This window comes from Otolemur garnettii, unplaced genomic scaffold (genome assembly GCF_000181295.1).
Source record: "Otolemur garnettii isolate 467f Iridium unplaced genomic scaffold, OtoGar3 scaffold00070, whole genome shotgun sequence".
Lineage (NCBI taxonomy): Eukaryota > Metazoa > Chordata > Mammalia > Primates > Galagidae > Otolemur > Otolemur garnettii.
Window position 1 is genome coordinate 3,672,648 of NW_003852465.1, and position 18,626 is coordinate 3,691,273.

The 18,626-nt window shown below is 44.2% G+C and overlaps 1 protein-coding gene across 2 annotated transcripts in view; it reads right to left on the reverse strand.

The window, feature by feature from the left end:
• Positions 1 to 6,796: 6,796 nt before the first annotated feature.
• PRICKLE1 (prickle planar cell polarity protein 1) overlaps positions 6,797 to 18,626 on the reverse strand; it is a 23,116-nt gene continuing 11,286 nt past the window's right edge. For both annotated transcript variants that reach the window (XM_023515389.1, XM_003793545.3), the window contains exons 3-8: positions 17,254 to 17,367; positions 16,155 to 16,292; positions 15,340 to 15,543; positions 13,870 to 14,056; positions 12,113 to 12,976; positions 6,797 to 9,127 (exon numbers count right to left, since the gene is read on the reverse strand). In XM_023515389.1, the coding sequence (XP_023371157.1) occupies positions 8,271 to 9,127; positions 12,113 to 12,976; positions 13,870 to 14,056; positions 15,340 to 15,543; positions 16,155 to 16,292; positions 17,254 to 17,367 (2,364 nt within the window). In that variant the 3' untranslated portion in view covers positions 6,797 to 8,270. The remainder of the gene's footprint in view (positions 9,128 to 12,112; positions 12,977 to 13,869; positions 14,057 to 15,339; positions 15,544 to 16,154; positions 16,293 to 17,253; positions 17,368 to 18,626) is intronic.

An 18,626-nucleotide genomic window follows, 5' to 3' on the forward strand; every position in this document is an offset into this window, starting at 1 on the left:
CAGCTGGGATGTGAGTCCTGTCTGTCCAGCAGACCCATACCCCACATGCCCCCCACTCCACTGCTCATCTGCATCATCTGCTCCTGTGTCCCAGCGGGGATGAGAGTCGTGTCTGTCCAGCAGACCCATACCCCACACACACATCGTGTGCTCCTGACACTCCGCCAGCAGCATGGTCATGGCTTGAGGAGTCTAGGATCCCCACAGCGGGTCCTCCTCCTGCTGTATCATCAGCAGGCAGCAGTGCCTCCCACTCTGTCATCATGTTTGCGTCATTCCCTACCCTCATCTTAGCATACAGGCATTTTATTCTCTCTCATATCACACAAGGGTGAGTACAGTACAATTAGGTATTTTGAGAGACCACATTCTTATAACTTTCATTACAATATAATTGCTGTATTTTATTATTAGTTGTTAATCTCTTGCTGTGTATAATTTATAAATTAAACTTTACCATGCCTGTGCATGTATAAGAAAAACACGCTATAGAGGGTTCAGTACTATCCACAGTTTCAGGCATCCTCGGGGTAGGGGGCAGTGTTCTTGGAACCTATTCCCTGTGGATAAGAGGGAGCTACTGTCTTAACTTTGTGACTTGAGAGTTTTGATGTCTGAGAATCAGTTAAACAAGAAAAGATGGTGCCTGGTGCACAGAAGTACTTAAAACTTGGGTGATTATGAATCTGAATTTCAAAGACTTGTAGGATTAAGGTCCTCCCTCTCTGTAGTACCTCCTGGAGGGCAGGAACCTTGTCTTTGCGACCCCAGTTCTTAGCCTAGTTTGGCATACAGTAGATACTCATTATTTGTCAACTTAAAGTTGGCTCCACAAAGGACAGTGGGTCACAGAGGAACAGGATTTATTCAGGCAAAGAGAGAGAAGTATTATAAGGGAAGCCCAGGAAGAGGAAATGGGAATAGGGGAAGGTGTAGGCTCTGTGTTAAAGCTGGTTGGGGAAGAGGATGGGGGGTGAAGGCAGGAAAAATTCAGAGCAGAATATGAATGCTATTGAATGCCTGTAGTTTTACCTTTTCTCTCTAGTTAAGAATGAAATTTGGAAATAGTACTAATGGAGTATTCTTGCTAAACATGTAGATTTCTCCTAGCCCTTAGCCACTTCCTGGCCTTGAGCCGGTTCACAGATCTAGAACTTCTAGAAGGGAATCCTTCCTTAAGGACTATACGGCCAAAATACATACTGGTTTCAGCTTCACTCCAGTTTCCTGTCATGATGCTAAGTTCCAAGGAAGCGGCTTTGGTGGCAGCTCTGGAGATGGGGATCTGGTCTCCTCTGAAGTGCTCGTGTTGGAGGGCAGTTGGAGTTGTATGCAGCAGCCCCCCAGAGGTTTACAGCTGTGTGCTGCCCAGGTTGCCACGTGGAGCTCCTGAGAGCACGAGCCACACTGCTTGCTGGACCAAGACCTGTGGGTTACCCATGGTGCGTTTATCTCCTGTGTATCCATTTCCTTGAGTGCATCGATGTTAACCACTTTCAGTGGGGGGAAAGCAAGGATGGGTGGACCAGTAAAGAGGGTGGTTACCAGAATCTATCCCTCTGTTTTCCTGTGGTAATACAGTCACATGGTTGCCTAAGTAGGACTGTATTTGCTGTTTTCCTTGTTACATGTGACCGAATGGCCAAGTTCCTCCTATGGAACTTGAGTGGAAGTAACTGCTTTTCACAGGCGAGGACCCTGAGAACAGTTAATGTGCCTGAGCTGTAGTGCAGTGGTGGGATCAAAACTCACTGCCACCTCAAACTCCTGGGCTCAGATGATCATCCCACCTCAGCCTCCTGAGTAGCTGGGACTACAGGTGTAGCCACTAACACCTGGCTAGTTTTTCTATTTTTTGTAGAGATTGGGTCTTGCTATATATTGCCCAGTCTAGTCTTGAATTCCGGGCTCAAGAGATCCTCCTGCCTCAGTCTCACAAAATGCTGGCTCACAGGTGTGAGCGCTGTGCCTGGCCTGCTTTAGAGCTATTTTAGAAGACAGTGTTGAGGTTCATAAGGAGAAGCTGTTGGGGTGAGCGGCGTGGAGGCTTAACAGCTCCCAGAGCCGCAGGACAGTCCCAGGATTCAGAATCTCTGTGGCTACTTGTGATGGAGTTTGAGAAAGCCATTTCAGTGAAATGAACTTGGTAATTCAACTCCTTTTCCAGCAGCCAAAATTAAATAAACATAGCACCTTTCAGCTTTGCTTACATGTTTGGAGAGTCAAGACTAAAATTGCTGCCAATAGCAATCTTGCCAAAAGCAGTGTAGGGGGGAAAATCTCACTTTTCCTCCTGGTAATTGGGGAGAAGAAATATGGAAAATATCTTGGCTTCCCGCATGTGCTATGTAGTCTTGAAGCTACGTACTTACTGGACATAAAGGCAACCTGAAGCATACAGATAGGGAAATAACCCCCGATTTCCTTTTGATTATTTAACCTCTTGCCCATTTAGAATTCCCAGCATTATTAAAAACTAGCAACCTCCTTTCAAGTTCCCCGATCCCATTAGCCACGCTGTTTAGGGGAAGGAATCCTTGGCCAGATGTATGTTGGTACATGAAAGAGAAAAGGAGAAACCGCTTGCTCCTGAGTGGGGAGACCCTTCTGTTGACTGACCTGATAACTCAGTTCAGTCTCCTCACAATGCTGAAGCTGGAAGGGAGCCTTGATGGGTCAGCACTCTCGTTTCACAGGCGTGGAAACCAGGGCAGAGCTCTTCACCTGCACTACCTAATGAGAGAAGTGGGTCTCCTGAACCAGATCCCTGAATCCTCTGCCCCACGCTGCACCATCAGCTCCGTGGTGGGCATGTGTCGGGCTGGTGACGGCTTTTCTAACATCAGTTGTTTGTTTCAGTTATCTAAAAATGCTGAAACAATTATTCTTAATGGTGCTGTTAACATCTGGACTCAGATCATTCTAGAGATTGGGTTATAAGTTCCTTCCAAATTTGGCCTAATAGCACCTTGTGCACAACAGTAGTAGAGATGCGAAATTTCCTTGGCAGAATAGTTGACCAGTGAGGTGGGTCTGTTCAAACAGAATAGACTGGCTCCAATTCTATGACCAAGTCTAACACCCAATGTCTGTCTTCCCATCCTGTTCCCTGCCTAAGCCAGTTTGAAAGACACCCTTAAACTTTGTTCTCTGAGTAAAGGTTTTCGATTCTGTGGCCTTGGCAAAAGGTGAGCTTGGAGGTGCTCAGTTCAGTTTTCCTTTCTTCTCTTTGACTCAGTTTACCTGGAAGCATTTCTAGTATGTTTGAGAGTTTACAGAAACCCATGTGACTATCCAGGAGCTTACCTTCTGTTCTTAGACTGTTGCAGTGAATGACTAGAGAATCTAACCCAGCAATTAGCAATTTTCTCATTTGACTCATTTAAAATGGATTTTATCATAATTGCATAACTGCCATTGAATTGATAGTGGAGTTTTAGTGGAATGTTTTTATCCCAACATTTTTTCCTCCTTATGCATCCCCAAAGTATCACTTGTATTTCTATGAAGAGTAATTATTAGTCATGTATCCCCTAGACACCTCGCAGAGATGGGAGGGGGAGTCAGCTTCAGACTTGGGAATTTATAACCCCTGCGGTTGGAGACTGGCTGAGGACAGACTCATTTTACTCAACAGTGTTTCAGAAATGTTTCAGTTAGTTACTGGGATTTGAAAGCTTGGGGTGATTTCAACAGAAGTTCAGATTCCTGGCCTGCCTTGAGACATTCTTTCCACGGCAGTAGTTGCGAATCCATTAGAAAAGTCCAGCTCAAGAAACCAAAGTGTGGCTCAGGACCTATAGCTCAACCGGCTAAGGCGCCAGCCACGTACACCTAAGGTGGCGGGTTCGAATCCCCAGCCCGGACCCGCCAAAACAACAATGACGGCTGCAACCAAAAAATAGCCAGGTGTTGTGGCGGGCGCCTGTGGTCCCAGCTACTTGGGAGGCTGAGGCAGGAGACTTGCTTGAGCCCAGGAGTTGGAGGTTGCTGAGAGCTGTAATGCCACCGTACTCTACCCAGGGGGACAGCTTGAGGCTCTGTCTCAAAAAAAAAAAAAAAAAAAGAAAGAAACCAAAGTGTGCTTGTGCTGATTGTTCCTGCGTCCTTCAGGCACTCCTGAAATGTGTCCCTCCCAAAGACCAACCTGGTCAGGGACGCATACCATCCACGCAGATGCAGCCGCCTCGGGGCCCGTTCCAGTCCTTTTTGTAAGGCTGTGCCTTGTATCTGAAGTAGGAGGCAGGACAGCAAATGGTATCTCCTTTCTCTTTTGGCACTTTTGATAACTCAGGCACCAGACAGCAGAGTGTAGAGAACAGCACAGGCACCATACTAAAAGAATTTTTTAATGAGAGCTGAAAAGGAGTTCTGTCAACTTTCTGGCAGTGTCCCTCTCTGGACCTGCTACAGAGTGATCTCCAGTGACTGCTCTGAAGTGAGGAAAATGCAGTCCAAGTTCTGCTTCACCCCTATTGAGATTAGATGCGGTGATTTAACTGTGGACCAAATTTTGGAGTTTAGTAACTGACTAGATACTTTGCAATCTTACTTAAATGGATCTTTAAAGACCTTTTAGGAATTTTATTTCCTTGCCTAATTCTTTACAGAAATGCAAAACAATTTCTTCCCTTTCTGGGTAGTCTTCTGTTAACTGCTACTAACTGGGATTAACTTTTAAGCTTCAAAGTTCTATCATCATGGTGAATAAAAATGTCTGCATTTCCTTAAGCCTTTGGTAGCAATATGTGTAACCTAGAAGAATGGACTTGAAAACTCCTGAGGGCAGCGCCTTCAGCCTACACCTGCGTTTCTCCAGGCTAGGTATCCCGTTTCGTTATCTGTCCTTTGTAAGCAACATATTGCCAGTCATTTCTAAAAGGATGCCTACTGTTTGCTGCATTTCTGAGCATTTCTTCAAAATCAAGTCTGGCTGGGCATGGTGGCTCATGCCTGTAATCTTAGCACCCTGGGAGGCCAAGGCGGGCACATTGCCTGAGCTCAGGAATTCGAGACCAGCCTGAGCTAGAGCAATAACCCCATCTCTAAAAAAAAAGCTGGGCGTTGTGGTGGGCGCCTATAGTCCCAGCTACTTGGGAGGCTGACCCAAGAGATTGCTCAGGCCCAGGAGTTGGAGGTTGCTGTGAGCTAAAGAAGCCACGGTACTCTGCCGAGGGCAACCAAGTGAGACAGTCTCAAAAAAAAAAAAAGAAAAGAAAGAAAGAAAAGAAATCTGCTTATATACTGAAAGGTTGTGATGAAATAATTACTCATATGTAAATGTAAATTGGGAAGAATTTTTTGCAGGAAAATTGGTAATATCCATCAAGGGTTAAATATAGAGGGTGTATACACATTTTAAGACAGAAATAAAGGGCAGCCCCATAGCTCAGCGTGTAGGGCAACAGCCACATACACCAAGGCTGGTGGGTTTGAACCCAGCCCAGGCCACCTGAAACAACAATGACAACTGCAACAAAAATGTAGCTGGGCGTGTGGCAGGCACCTGTGGTCCTGGCTGCTTGGGAGGCTGAGGCAAGAGAATCACTTGGGCCCAGGAGTCTGAGGTTCCTGCGAGCTGTGACGCCACGGCATTCTACCCAGGTGACAGCTTGAGACTGTCTCAAAAAAAAAAAAGATGGCTCATGCCCATGCTGGCAGGTTCGAACCCAGCCCAGGCCAGCTAAAACAACGACAAAAAGCTGGGCATTGTGGTGTGTGCCTGTAGTACCAGCTTCTTGGGAGGCTAAGGCAAGAGAATCGCTTAAGCCCAAGACTTGGAGGTTACTGTGAGCTGTGACACCATGGCACTAGACCTAGGTAGGGTGACATAGTGAGACTCTGTCTCAAAAAACAAAAACAAAGAAACAAAAAAAACACTATTAAACATGTAAGACCCAACTCACATTTGACTTCTGCAGTTACAAGAGATACAAGATACAATATACAAGATAACAAGCGTTATTGTATATTCTATTACAATTTTATTGCAGTTTTTCCCTTTCTTAAAACATGTCTACAACCTTTGTCCCACTTATTATGCTGCTCCCAATTCGTGTGCACATGTGACAGTGTAAGATGAGGTATGTGTGATGAAATTCAAGTTGACCATTAAGGGGGCTGGGTAAAGATATATTCCACAAGCTGGATATTAAGCAGTGAGTGAAAGAATGAGGTAGACCTATACACACTCATGAAGTGTCTACAATGACGTAACGAAGCCACAGTGTGTATAGTTCATGATATTTGAAAGAGACAAATCTGTATGCGTGTGCTTTGAACAGCTGATACACTAGAACCAGGTACTAGTTTTTACTTCTAGGAAGAGGAACTGGGGGACAGTGAAAGGAGACACTTCTTCAGTCTTTCTTTTGTCCTGGCTGAATTTCTTTAACATGTGCCTGTACTGCTTTTTCATTGCTGATACAGTCTTTGCACGCGCCAGGCCAGGGATGATGACACAGTTACTGAGAGCTCTCCCTTTACTGGTGCTCTTATAAAGGGGTCTGCCTCACCCAGACACACGGCGTTCTCTATCCAGGGATGGGCATGGGAGTCTTCAGCCCGCTCGCTGGTATAAATAAAGGACTCATGTCTGTCTTCTCCAAGGCCTCCAGGAAGTACAGCAAAATATGCCTCTGGGCCTGAAGTCTTACTAGTACTTGTGTTTGGACAGGCAGGATTTAAACAGAGGTCTCCTAACCTCTCAGGACTGCAAAATAAGTCGTGCCCAAACTCAGGCACAGAATGGACGTCATCTGGATGTGTGTGCAAAGATTTGTATTCAGAAAGGTAGTCTGTTATTTATTAAGCGTTTATTAAATACCTCTCTAAAGGTCCCAGAAGCCACCAGGACCTTTAGTCAGGACTGAGACACATATGCAAGAATGGCACAGATCAAAATATCTGCTCAATAGTTTAAATCCAACATGATTTTCCCTTGAACTAGAACCTCCTATTCACTTGAAGTGCTCAGTGGCAGAGCATCCTCTAATTTAAAGATGTTAAAAGAAAAACATAACCAGAAGACCCAGTTTTCAAAACTGCTGTTAAAAGCCAACAAATGAGCTGGGAGGGAGGGATAAAAAAAAAAGGATAACCTCTCCAAACAATAAATCTACAAAGTCCTCTGCCACAAAAAGCAGATTCTTGTAGTTCTGGTCTCTTCCCATGAGATAATCATCACCTTTGCTAAGAGCGAGAAAGGCACTCCCTCCCCCCAGAGGGGAAAAAAAAAACCATTCACCCAAACAGCTTCTACTTGTTTTACCATATATTCCAGGGGTATATGTGGGGTTTTTTGTTTGTTTTTACATTTATACAGTTTACATTGCTTGACCCATAAATAACACTCGTAAGATTAATAGGGCCATAGTGTTAAAGAGTATTTACATAATAGCCCCACCATGCATACAGAGCCTTTTTAATATTGAAAAATCAAAAACAAAAATCAAACTTTTCCATCACTAGGCAATATAAATTTGACCATCTAAACTTATAAGTCCTGACTAAAATACAAGCAATCATTTCATTCATAAATGCTGTTTCTGATTCCCTAACAAATCTAGCACTGCAGCGTAACAAACGTCTTACAATTCAGGGATATAAAAATATCAGCTTTAAAATCTGAACTGTACAGTATATACATTAATATTTGCACCGTTAAATTAGGAATACACTTAAGTCTATGAAATACTACATTATATAAATAGCAATGTCTTTTTTCACTCTGTAGCTGGAGCTAATACAATACAATGTTTACCTGGCTGAAGAGGGCTGAAAGGGGACAAGTTGGCCTCGCACACCAAGATGTGCACTGCTAGCTAGGTCATCATGAAGACGTGTGTGCCTACTGCAAGACAGGCGGAGGGGGACCGGAGCCAGCCTGGCTTAAATAAATGACGAACGCTATTGCTTTCTGAAGGTGGCCGGAGTTCTCCATCTTGTAAAATCAGCACCCCCATCGATCACCTTGAGACAGTATCTTGAGTATCCCCTTGAGGACTGGACACCAAAGCAGCTACATAAAACTGTAATGTACCCGACAGGCACAAGATGTCACGTCCACCTGTGCCGTCCGAGGAGGGTCCACTGGAGAGATCACACCTTTTCAATGTTCATCTGACACTGTAAACAGCAGCTGGGTTCTCATTTACATCGGGCAAAGAAAGCACTTTAAACTATTTTAGCAACTTTCCTATGGGAGAAAAAGATATGCTTCAGATGGTTAATGGCTAAGTTTTAAACAAACGATCTCCGTAGCTACCTGGTTAAGAAATAATACAGTTTTTGCCCTTGTGTCCCTTTTTCTTCTTGGATTTAGTTGTCCTCTGACCAAACTGAGGGGCGGAGAGTGCAGAAGTTGGACTCGAAAGGTCGTCTGTATAGTAGGTGTATCTCTGGGGCCGGGGCTGAGGGATCGGCTGTCCAAGGAAATACCCTTCTTCTTCTGAGTCGGAAGAGGACGAGGAGGAAGAACACCAGGAGTCGTCGTCGTCCCCGTACAGTCCCAGATACCTGTTCATTCTCGGGCTCTGCAGGGCGTAATCGGAAGTGGCGTGGGCGTACTGTCCGTAGAGATCAGCATTCTGGATGTATGCTTGGATCTCCCGGGCACTTTTATTCTGTATAAATTTCTCATAGTTGTCGGGGGTGTAAAGCCGCATTCTGTCCTTGGGAGAGTATTTTCTCTCCGTCACAAGATTCAGGGCGTTGTCAGAGCGAGACTTTCTACTTCTCCTGCGGCGATGGTGATGAGGCCTGGATCCTCTCTCTTCAAAATGGTAGACCCGTCTCCGAGTCCTTTCACTCATGGGGGGCTGCCGGATTTCGATGTCGTAGTTCCCGTTGTCAATGACATCATCTGAAAACTTGACCTGCTGCGGTCTGGACTGAGACTTGGACCTTCTGAGCACCGGCAGATGGACTGGTTTCTCCTCAGGCATGATTTTTTCTGGACACAACTCTGAACTCAGACTCTTCAAGGACTCTGTGCTCCTGTGCAGCATGGAGGAATTCAGGGTTCCCATGTTGCTCATTTTCTCACAATCTTCTGTCTCCAGCTCCTCAAAGTTTTGCAGAGAATATAATGATGGCCTCGGCTTGCTTTCTCCATCCACTGAAGCCCCTAGAAGAAAAGGCACAGCAAGATATGCTTCTCAGTAATCCTAATAGTCCGATAATTACTATAAACAAGCGACTGGAAGGAAACATTTCAAAGAAAATGTCTAATTTCAATATTTGACTAAAACTCCCTAGGGAAAACCAACAGGTACATATATACCCATGGCAAAAAGGCATAAATTTTGTTATTGATACAAAAGGGGCGAAGCCTTTCCTATTAGCCCATCTATTCTGGAGTCAAAGACGTCAGTTTACAGCACGTGACATAAGCAGCAAACACGTAGCTCTCCACTAATTTATTAACATCAGATGTAGAAGCTTCTGTTTCTCAATCTCTTAAAGCCAAATTGTTTCATATGAACATCGCTCAGATCGATCCCAGCCACCATCACAGGCAAGTCTTCTTTTTTTTTTTCTGAGACAGGGTCATGCTCTGTCACCCAGGCTGGAGTGCAGTGGCATGATTATAGCTCACTGCCTAGAATTTAATTCCTTGGTTCAAGGGATCCTCCTACCTCAGCTCCCCAGTCGCTGGAACCACAGGTGCATGCCACCATGCCCAGATAATTAATTAATTTATTTATTTATTTTAGAGATGGGGTCTTGCTATATTGCCCAGGCTGGTCTTGAGTTCTGGCCTCAAGGGATCCTCCTACCTCAGCCTCCCAAAGGGCTAAGATTATGGGAGTCGCCATGCCTCGCTCTCTTCATCCTTTATTGAGACTAGTAACAGCAAAGCACAGCCTAACAGCCTAAAGTTTTACTGGAACATAGCCACACCTACTGGATTACACACTGCCTATGGTGACTCTTTATGACAGCAGGGCTAAGTAGCAGTAGCAGACTATATGGCCCTAAAGTGCTACTACCCTTCACAAAAGAGGTCTCCCAACCACTGACCTAGATCTTTATCCAATCTTCTCTGCCTTCAAGATGAATTTTCTATTAAGGCTTTTCTCACAACTGACACTGCTTTCCTTTGTTGTAACAAGGCCCAGGTAAGTTAGAAAAGCACATAAAGCCCAAGAGACTAAGTGACCACAGGGAGTTTTATAACTTCCTACTTTTTAAAGGAGACTTCTTCAACCCATTATTCTCAAAAAATGTCAGCCCCTAACATTTAAGCGTGTAAAATTATGTCATTTTTGGTATTGGGTTTAAAACACCTAGCCCAGGGCCTGGCAGACAGGAGGTGCTTACTCAGTCTCACCCCGTATTCTCCTCAGTCTCACCCCAGCTTCTCCCTTTACAGCGGCCCTGATCTCAGACAAGTCCACAGAAGCAGGATCCCTCCTGTCACCACCGTGCCTGGCACAAGCCTTTTCTGTCTGTGGGCAGCTGCTAAAGCTGTTCCCATCTCTATTATAGAAATGCAACCTTTATGAAAGGATTGACATCGTCAGTTTGACCATAAAAAACTAGTGATGCAGTGTCTGTATCTAAAGACGTGTTGCAAATATGAGTTTCATAACGGGCTGGGTTCCACGTCCAATCTTGCCTTTAAAACCCACGTAACGGCAGGCATCTGGCTCCTTGGTAATCCAGTTTCCTCATTTGTAAAATGCAGTATTAGCATTCATTCTATACAGCTCAGAGCCATTTTAAGGATAAAGTGAGGCTAACTGATATGAATGTGCTTTGAAAACATTAAATTAATATATTTAATATATTATAATCTGAGTAAATAATGTTTACCTATCCTTGAGCTACTTATTACAGCAGGGCGATTTAGTAAAACTTCAAATTGTTATAAGCCTATAAAGTGTGCAGGCCAATTTTAATATCTTCAAATTTACACAGCTGGGGCTGGGCGCAATGGCTCACACCTGTAATCCCAGCACTTGAGAGGCCAAGGGGGTGGATTGCCTGAGCTCACAGGTTCAAGACTAGCCTGAGCAAGAGCGAGACCCTGTCTCTAAAAGATAGCCAGGCACCTGGCTGTAGTGGGCACCTGTAGTCCTAGCTACTCAGGAGGCTGAGGCAAGACAATTGCTTAAACCCAAGAGTTTGAGGTTGCTGTGAGTTATGATGCCATGGCACTGTACCAAGGGTGACAAAGTGAGACTATCTCCAAAAAAAAAAAAAAAAAAAAATTCACACAGCCCAATCCATAGTATCTTTCAGCCATAATTAGGTTGCAGATGCTCTTACCTAATTTTCTCCTCTTTAATACAGGGATAATATTAAAATACTGTATTGAAAATACATTTCATATGTATGTGCTCACCTATACATGCACATGTTTGTTTTGCTATAGAGTTTGGCATTTATGATGCTTTTTTTTGAGACAAAGTCTCACTCTGTTGTCCCAGACTAGAGGGCCACGGCATTAGTTTAGCTCGCAGCAATCTCAAACTCCTGAGTTCAACTAATCCTCCTGTCTTGGCCTTTCAAGTAGCTGGGACTATAGGTGCCTACTACCATTTTAGTAGAGACAGGGTCTCACTCTTACTCAAGTTGGTGTTGAACTCCTGAGCTCAAGGGATCCTCATGCTTTGGCCTCCTAGAGTGCTAGGATTACAGGTGTGAGCCACTACACCTGGCCCCAGTGTTTGACCTTTAAATGAAAAGCTTTCATTCCCTTAGTTCATGGTTTTATTTATTTTTAGAGACAATGTCTCATTCTGTTACCCAGGCTGGAGTGCAGGTATGTGATCAGAGTTCCCTACAGCTTTAAACTCTTGGACTCAATAGATTCTCACTCAGCCTCCCAAATCCATGTACCTAGAATGACAGGTGTTGCCACCATGCCCAGCTACTTTATTTATTTTTAAGAGATGGGGTCTTGTTAGGCTGCCCAGACTGGTCTCAAATTCCTACCATCAAATAATCCTCCTGCCTCGACTTTCCAAAGTATTGGGATTATAGGCATGAGCCACTGTGCCTGGTTTTAACTAACATAAACCCTATTTGTGCTGAATTGAATTTTTTTGAATAAGCTTCTCAGTGGCTCCTTTTTCAAGTACCCCAGAATCTCTAAATTACATACCTGTGATATTAGACAAAGCCAAAGAATCCATAGAATCCCGAACACTTTGCTCTGGTTTCAAGTCTGACAAACACTCCAGGGAATCTTCATACCACTGTGTTTGATCATGATTATATCCTGCGGCCCCATGGTCCAGATCCAATTCCTGGAGCCTTCTGCTGCTTGCAGGGCCTGGGTGGCTGCCATAAGCGGAATCGCCCAGTCCATCTTGTGACTGTGCCCAATACATATCAGATTGGTACTTTTTACTTGCAAGACTCTGGTTGTTTTGCTTTAACTCAGTCTTATTTTTAACCATGTTATCGGATATCCAGTGCTCACTGGCTCGAATATCCATCTCACTGGGCTGCTGCTGAAAGAGGCTTTTATCACCAAATTTGAGGAGGAGCTGTGTCATATAATCTTCATGCTCGGCCCATTCTTCAGGGTCTTCTGGGGTTTCATGCTCTACTCTGCCTTTCCAAAATTCTTCATTGACAAAACCTGCTCCTTGCCTGGAGAGACTCAGATCATCCAATTTCCGAGAAAGGGTGTCATCGGCATTGCCTGAAAGGCCAGGGAACTTGTAGTTCAGAGCAGGGGACAAGAGGAGAGACTGTCTGCACTGATCCGCTGAGCGACTGCTTTTGCCCATTCGGACACTCCTCCTGGAGTCTCTTGACCGAGCTGACTGAAACGCAGAGTCGGAAGAATCAGAGGCGTGGACATCTTCACCGAGGCTGCACGTTTTTGAGCAATAAATCTGACCTTGTTTGGGAAGGAAGGGGCATCCCAACAAAGAGGCTTTGCACTGGGCGCAAGAAAAGCAGGCCTCTGTGGCATGCCAGTGCTGTCCGTCGTAGGTCATCTGCGCGTGGTCAACACCTGTTTTCAAAAAGGACAGGATAACAGGTTAATGTCCAAAACAAAGAAGGAACAAACAGGCAAAAGAGATCAAGACACAGGCACAGGGGAGCTCTCGGGGGGATGAGACTGTACCTGGATGGGGGTGTGGGTTGTGCAGGTACATTTAATCCTCGGTGTTTGTGAATCTGCTACTTACTGAACTTTAACTGTAACCCCAAACATCAGTACTTGCAACACTTTCACAGTCATTCACAGATGTGCAGTGGTGAAAATCTGAACTGATCAACAGCCGCATTCCCAGCTAAGGTCAAAGTCATGCTCTGCCTTTTGTTTTTAGCTCTCAGAACTACAAACAAGTATCCTATCCATGGTCTGTTGAGTACCATGATTTTTACATTTTTGTTGGTGATTCTGCTCCTTAAAATGGCCCCCAAGTGTACTGCCCAAGTGCTACCTAGTGTATCTAAGTTCAGGAAGATTGTGATCTACCTTATAAAGAAAATACATGTATTAGATAAACTCCTAATGTTGAGTTATGATTTGGCTGCGAGTTCAATGTTAATGCATCAACGATACAGTCTACATGCAGAAAGGTGGCTGAAAACTGAAACACACATGAGATAAGAATATGGATTGATGGGGTGATGAAAATGTGACCAGAGCCACTCAGGAACCTAACCCTGTCTGTCCCCCAGGAGCAGGAGCAGTGTCCACAGCAAGTCTACAGAGCACAACTACTGCAAATACAAGAATGGAGCGATATTCACTTATTAAAACTCACCAAACATTTGTGATCTATACATTTCCCCGTATACAAATTGTAACTCAATTAAAAGAAAAAAAAAACAGAAAAAGAAAACAGCAAGACTAATGACCGTGTGACAGGGCAGACAGGCTGGCTATGGACTTACCAATATGTTCCCCGCAGGTTTCACAGTACTCCGCATAGAGGGACTCAAAACAGCCACAGCAGAAGGGGCGCCCATCCTTCATGATATACCTCTGTCCTCCTAGGACCGTTTCACACTCAAGGCAGCAGAAGTGCTTCATGTGCCAATGGCGACCCTCAGCTTCTGTGCACTCATCGGCAAAAATTATCTTCGAAAAGAAATACGGAGCCATTGAATCATTTTGAAAGCCAAGTAACCACGTGTTTTCCGGGCAATGCTCAGATACCTACTCTTCAACAAATAGCTAACCTTGTTTCTTACAGCTGCAAGTTTAAATCTGACTTGTTTAGCTATAAAACAAGAGCACATACTGTGTTGCAGCACAGAAATGAAACAATTGTTTGCTGAAACTCTGAAAAAACGAAACATATCTTTACATTGGAAGTAAAGCATTTGGTCTTATTTTGGCTACGTGGTAACACTTTGTTGGCAAAATCTGGCAAAGACCACGTTTCACACTGAGATAATTTAGTGTTTCAATAGAGAGAAAACTCAAAATTTAGAACCGTGAGGTCATTTTAGTTACAGCTACACCAACGCTGTGAACAGCACTTGTGTAAAGAACGCTTTGTCTGACCTGATGGCTAACTCCAGATTAAGGACTGTTATAATTTTTATATTTTTTTGTTTCAAAATAATGTTCAAATAGCACAGTGATTCTCCACCTGTGGGTCACGACCCCTTTGTAACAATGAAAATGCATCGCGGCATTAGGAAGGTTGAGAACCACTGAAATAGCACATCACTGAAAAAACAAAATAAATAAGTAAAAACCAGAAGTATACTATTATCAGTCAATGGAGACCAACAACATACAATGCATAACTGCAAGGAGGTATTTTAGATTATGCTTTGGAATTTAGCAGAAGAACTAGGAAAATTCACATAAAATCTAATTTAATTAACAGTATTACACCAATGTGAATTTCCTGGTTTTGGCATGCAAAACCATGGTAAAGTTAGATGTTAGCATCAGGGGAAGCTGGGAGAGGGTTTATAGCTCTGCAACTCTTCTGTAAGTCTAAAATTACTTTGAAATAAAAAGCTAAAGGGAAGAGAAAAATGTCACACCACCATCCCTATTCCCATGTGCCCCGGACAACCACTATTAACTCTATAGTTGTGGCATGCCTTTTCTGAGTATAAATAAATCTATATGTTATATTGGGTTTTCCTCCTTTTAACAAAAATAAGATCTACATTTAGAAGAGAAATAAACTCTTCTACAACCTGTTGTTTCCTCACAACCCATCACAGATTATCTATTGCCCTCTCTTTCTTAGCTACATATTACTCCATTGTGTGAATGTAAAAATATGCACAGAACCAAGTCCAGGAGATATTTCTGTTTTGCTCAGATGTGGACAGTGGAACATTGGCTTATGGTAAGCTTATTTTTCCTAGTGTGCAGGGATAAATTTTTTTTTTTACCTCATCACATGCTGAGCACCGTGGTTTGAGCAGTTCCGCGTGGTGCCTGCCACAGTGAATTTTTCCATCCTGATAAAAATAGATGAGGTCGACCAGCAGCTCATTGCACGTGAAGCAGACAAAACAGGATGGGTGCCAGCACACGCCAGGGCCCGCGCGGGAGGCGAACACGGCGACTTCCCCTCCATTTATCTTCAGCCCGCACTGCAGACAAAGGAGTTGGAATGGGAAAGGGTCAGGCTTTCTTGACAAGATGCTCAGGTTTTCCTATTTTATGATAAAACCTCAAATTTATTAGGAAAACTGTATGTTTGTGTGCTCTGATTCAATAGATTGCTCCTTTATACCATTATCAATGGTGACCCGCCACTCTATGGCACATGTCTCAGATACCCTCTGGCACTAGCCTGCTTCTGAGGACGGTGTATCCTCATCACAGGAAGGGTGGTTCTCCTGAGCCAGCCTCCTCCTGCTGAATACATTTCCTACTCGGAGAACTGCAGTAAGGATCTGAACGTCTTCGTTATGTGCCTGCGTCTTTAGACTATGAGGTGTATCCAGGCACCTCCCTCCAATGCCAGGATCCTGCAAAAGGCAGGATTTTACCCTATATTTGCAGGATAGATTGCTGCTGCCACACACAGCAGAGTAGCCAGTTATGAATATCAATTACTGTTTAACGAAAAGCTAGGCTGTCTGGCTTTTTCTTGTTTATTGGAGGTCTCAGGGCCTATACCATGCTACCCTGTCGCCTAGCCCTCTTCCCCACCCACATCCCCACCTCCTAGACGGGCTGTGCTTCCTAGATGGGCTACCTGCTCACACACGGCGTGCAGAACTGCTCTGGACAAAAGTTTGATCGTTCCTCTTCCAAGTGCTTCCTTCTTCCGTTGAGCACTGAACACCTGCAACTCTTTCTTCTCCTCTTCACTCAAAGACTGGCAATACCGAACCTTCTCGCAAAGGAAAACAAAGCACCATACTTGAGTGCACGGCCTTCCTCGCTGACCATGTTACTTCCACAGTTCAGAGTTTCAGGTGAGACAGCAGGTTTAGCTAGCCTGCCTCGTCAGCCCCAATTTTAAAATGGCACCACAGCTAACTCTTGCAGCCTCTCTAGAAAAGGGAAATGACTTTTGAAGAAATGGTCTATTTCTGTTTTGTTTTCTTACTATGAAATGTCTACATGGGCACCACGGCGCACGCCTATAATCCTAGCACTCTGGGAGGCTGAGGCGGGTGGAGTGCTTGAGCTCAGAAGTTTGAGACCTGCCTGAGCAAGAGTGAGACCTGTCTCTACTAAAAATAAAAAAAAGCATGGGGTGTTGTGGTGGGCACTTGTAGTCCCAGCTATTCAGGAGGCTGAGACAAGAGGATCCCTTGAGCCCAAGAGTTTGAGGTTGCTGTGAGCTAAGACACTGGGGCAGGCTAGCCTGGGGCAACAGAGTGAGACTCAAAGAAAAAAATATATGTTTAATGTAAACCCTTATCAGCAGAGACATTTAAAGCAAGTAACACATTAACCTTTCTACAAAAGGTTTAAACTTGTTAATGGCCACTTTCCCTCTCCATTCTAGGGGCACCCAACTGGACACCAGGCCTCAACCACCAGAAAGCACTCAGGCACTGGCTCTAGAAGCAGGGACAGGGAAATCTCAGGAACCTGGGGGCTGCTGAGAATTGGTGGGTGGCTGCAAACACTATAAAAACCAACTTGTGTTGACTTTATTGCACTGATGCCCTTTTCTCTCTTCTTGTAAAGAATGGAAAGCTGTATTTTCCGGCCAAATTTTAACTGAAGAAAGACAAAAGGGAGCCCTAGCCGGTAAGGAGCTGGGGTTTATCACAGGCATCTCGATGCTCATCCTGTATTTTTTTCTTTTTTTTAATTAAGACCTTTTCCTGTTATTTTACCTCATTATCGTGGGGTGGCAACTGGTACAAAAGCTGTTTAATCCGATGTTTCTCCCCAGGGCTGTTAACGTAAGGGACCTTTTCCTCTGGCAGGCAAGCAAAGTAGAGCTGGATCTGCAGGAGAGAGCGGGGAGAGAACAGCATCAGCACACAGACGCTGAGCTGAGCATCTTAGCTCGTTCCATCTTTCCAAGTTACCTTTCCCTAGGTACAGGGTTTGGCCTCGGACAGGAGCTGGCCTCTTGTAGCTAATGAGAAGACCAGCTGAGCTAACCCGCAGAGCTGCAGTACCGCAGAGGACTCGCAACCAGCTGCTGAATTGCTCTTCAGGAATGTAATTTGTCGTGGCAATTAGGGGCATCATAAATTATGCACCATAAAATATGCACATGTAATGCTGCTATTCCTCAGCTCTTCCAAGGGTCAGCCAAGAGATCGGAGTCCGGTAAATGACCACACTGGCTGGGTGACACTGCCCCAAACCGGCTGCTACACAGTAAATACATTTCATGTGCTCTCGGAATTTTACACAAGACAAAGTTGCAGGTTGTTGTGTTCAACTTTATAAACTCTCCCTTGTCAGGTTCTCTTTGAACATCAGCTCTCTTTGCTTCTCTGTGTGTGATTTCCTAACTCCCTGAAGTCAGTTACCCCACAGAAAACAGACAGCAGTCATACGGAGATGTATTTTATTCACTTGGTAAGGAGAACTTAATTTGTGTTTGTGTCTACTTTGTTTTTAAAGGAATATTCCTTAATGGGTACTGCAAAGAGGATAAGGCAGTGATGGGAAGGACCGCAACTCAAAAAAGAAAGATAGGAGTTATTAATTTGGGGCTTACTTCAGTATCTTAGTACCTCACCCAACCTACTCATCCTGAGATGTCGGAAGGGGTTCTACCTAATAAGTACTTTGTCAAAATACCTCTTTCCTAGCTCTGGAACAGCACTCCATCCCCTCTCCATTGTATCAGCCTCTAGAAACTTTCGGCAGTTGTAAGCACTTACTGAACACCAGCTATATGTGTGCCAGGTACAATACAAGGCCACGGCTAAATAAAGGTGGTACCTTGTTCTCAAAGGAGTTCCCACTCTACAGGAGACAGAACCACAGCTTAGAAGCAACCACACACCCAACAGTCATCTTTTATTTCAAATAAAACTTCTGCTCCCATAAGTGATCTTCGACAGATTCATCATTGTAAGGCTATTGGGAAAATACAAATAGGCCAAGAGAAATGTTCCCATCTTCCCTAAAATAACACCATCAACAAAGCACAAAATTAACTCTTTCGTTTTTCCAGTCCCCACTGTGTGGTGCAGATTCTTTTATAGGGAAAATTATCAAAGCAGTAAGGCTTCAATGGTTTCTG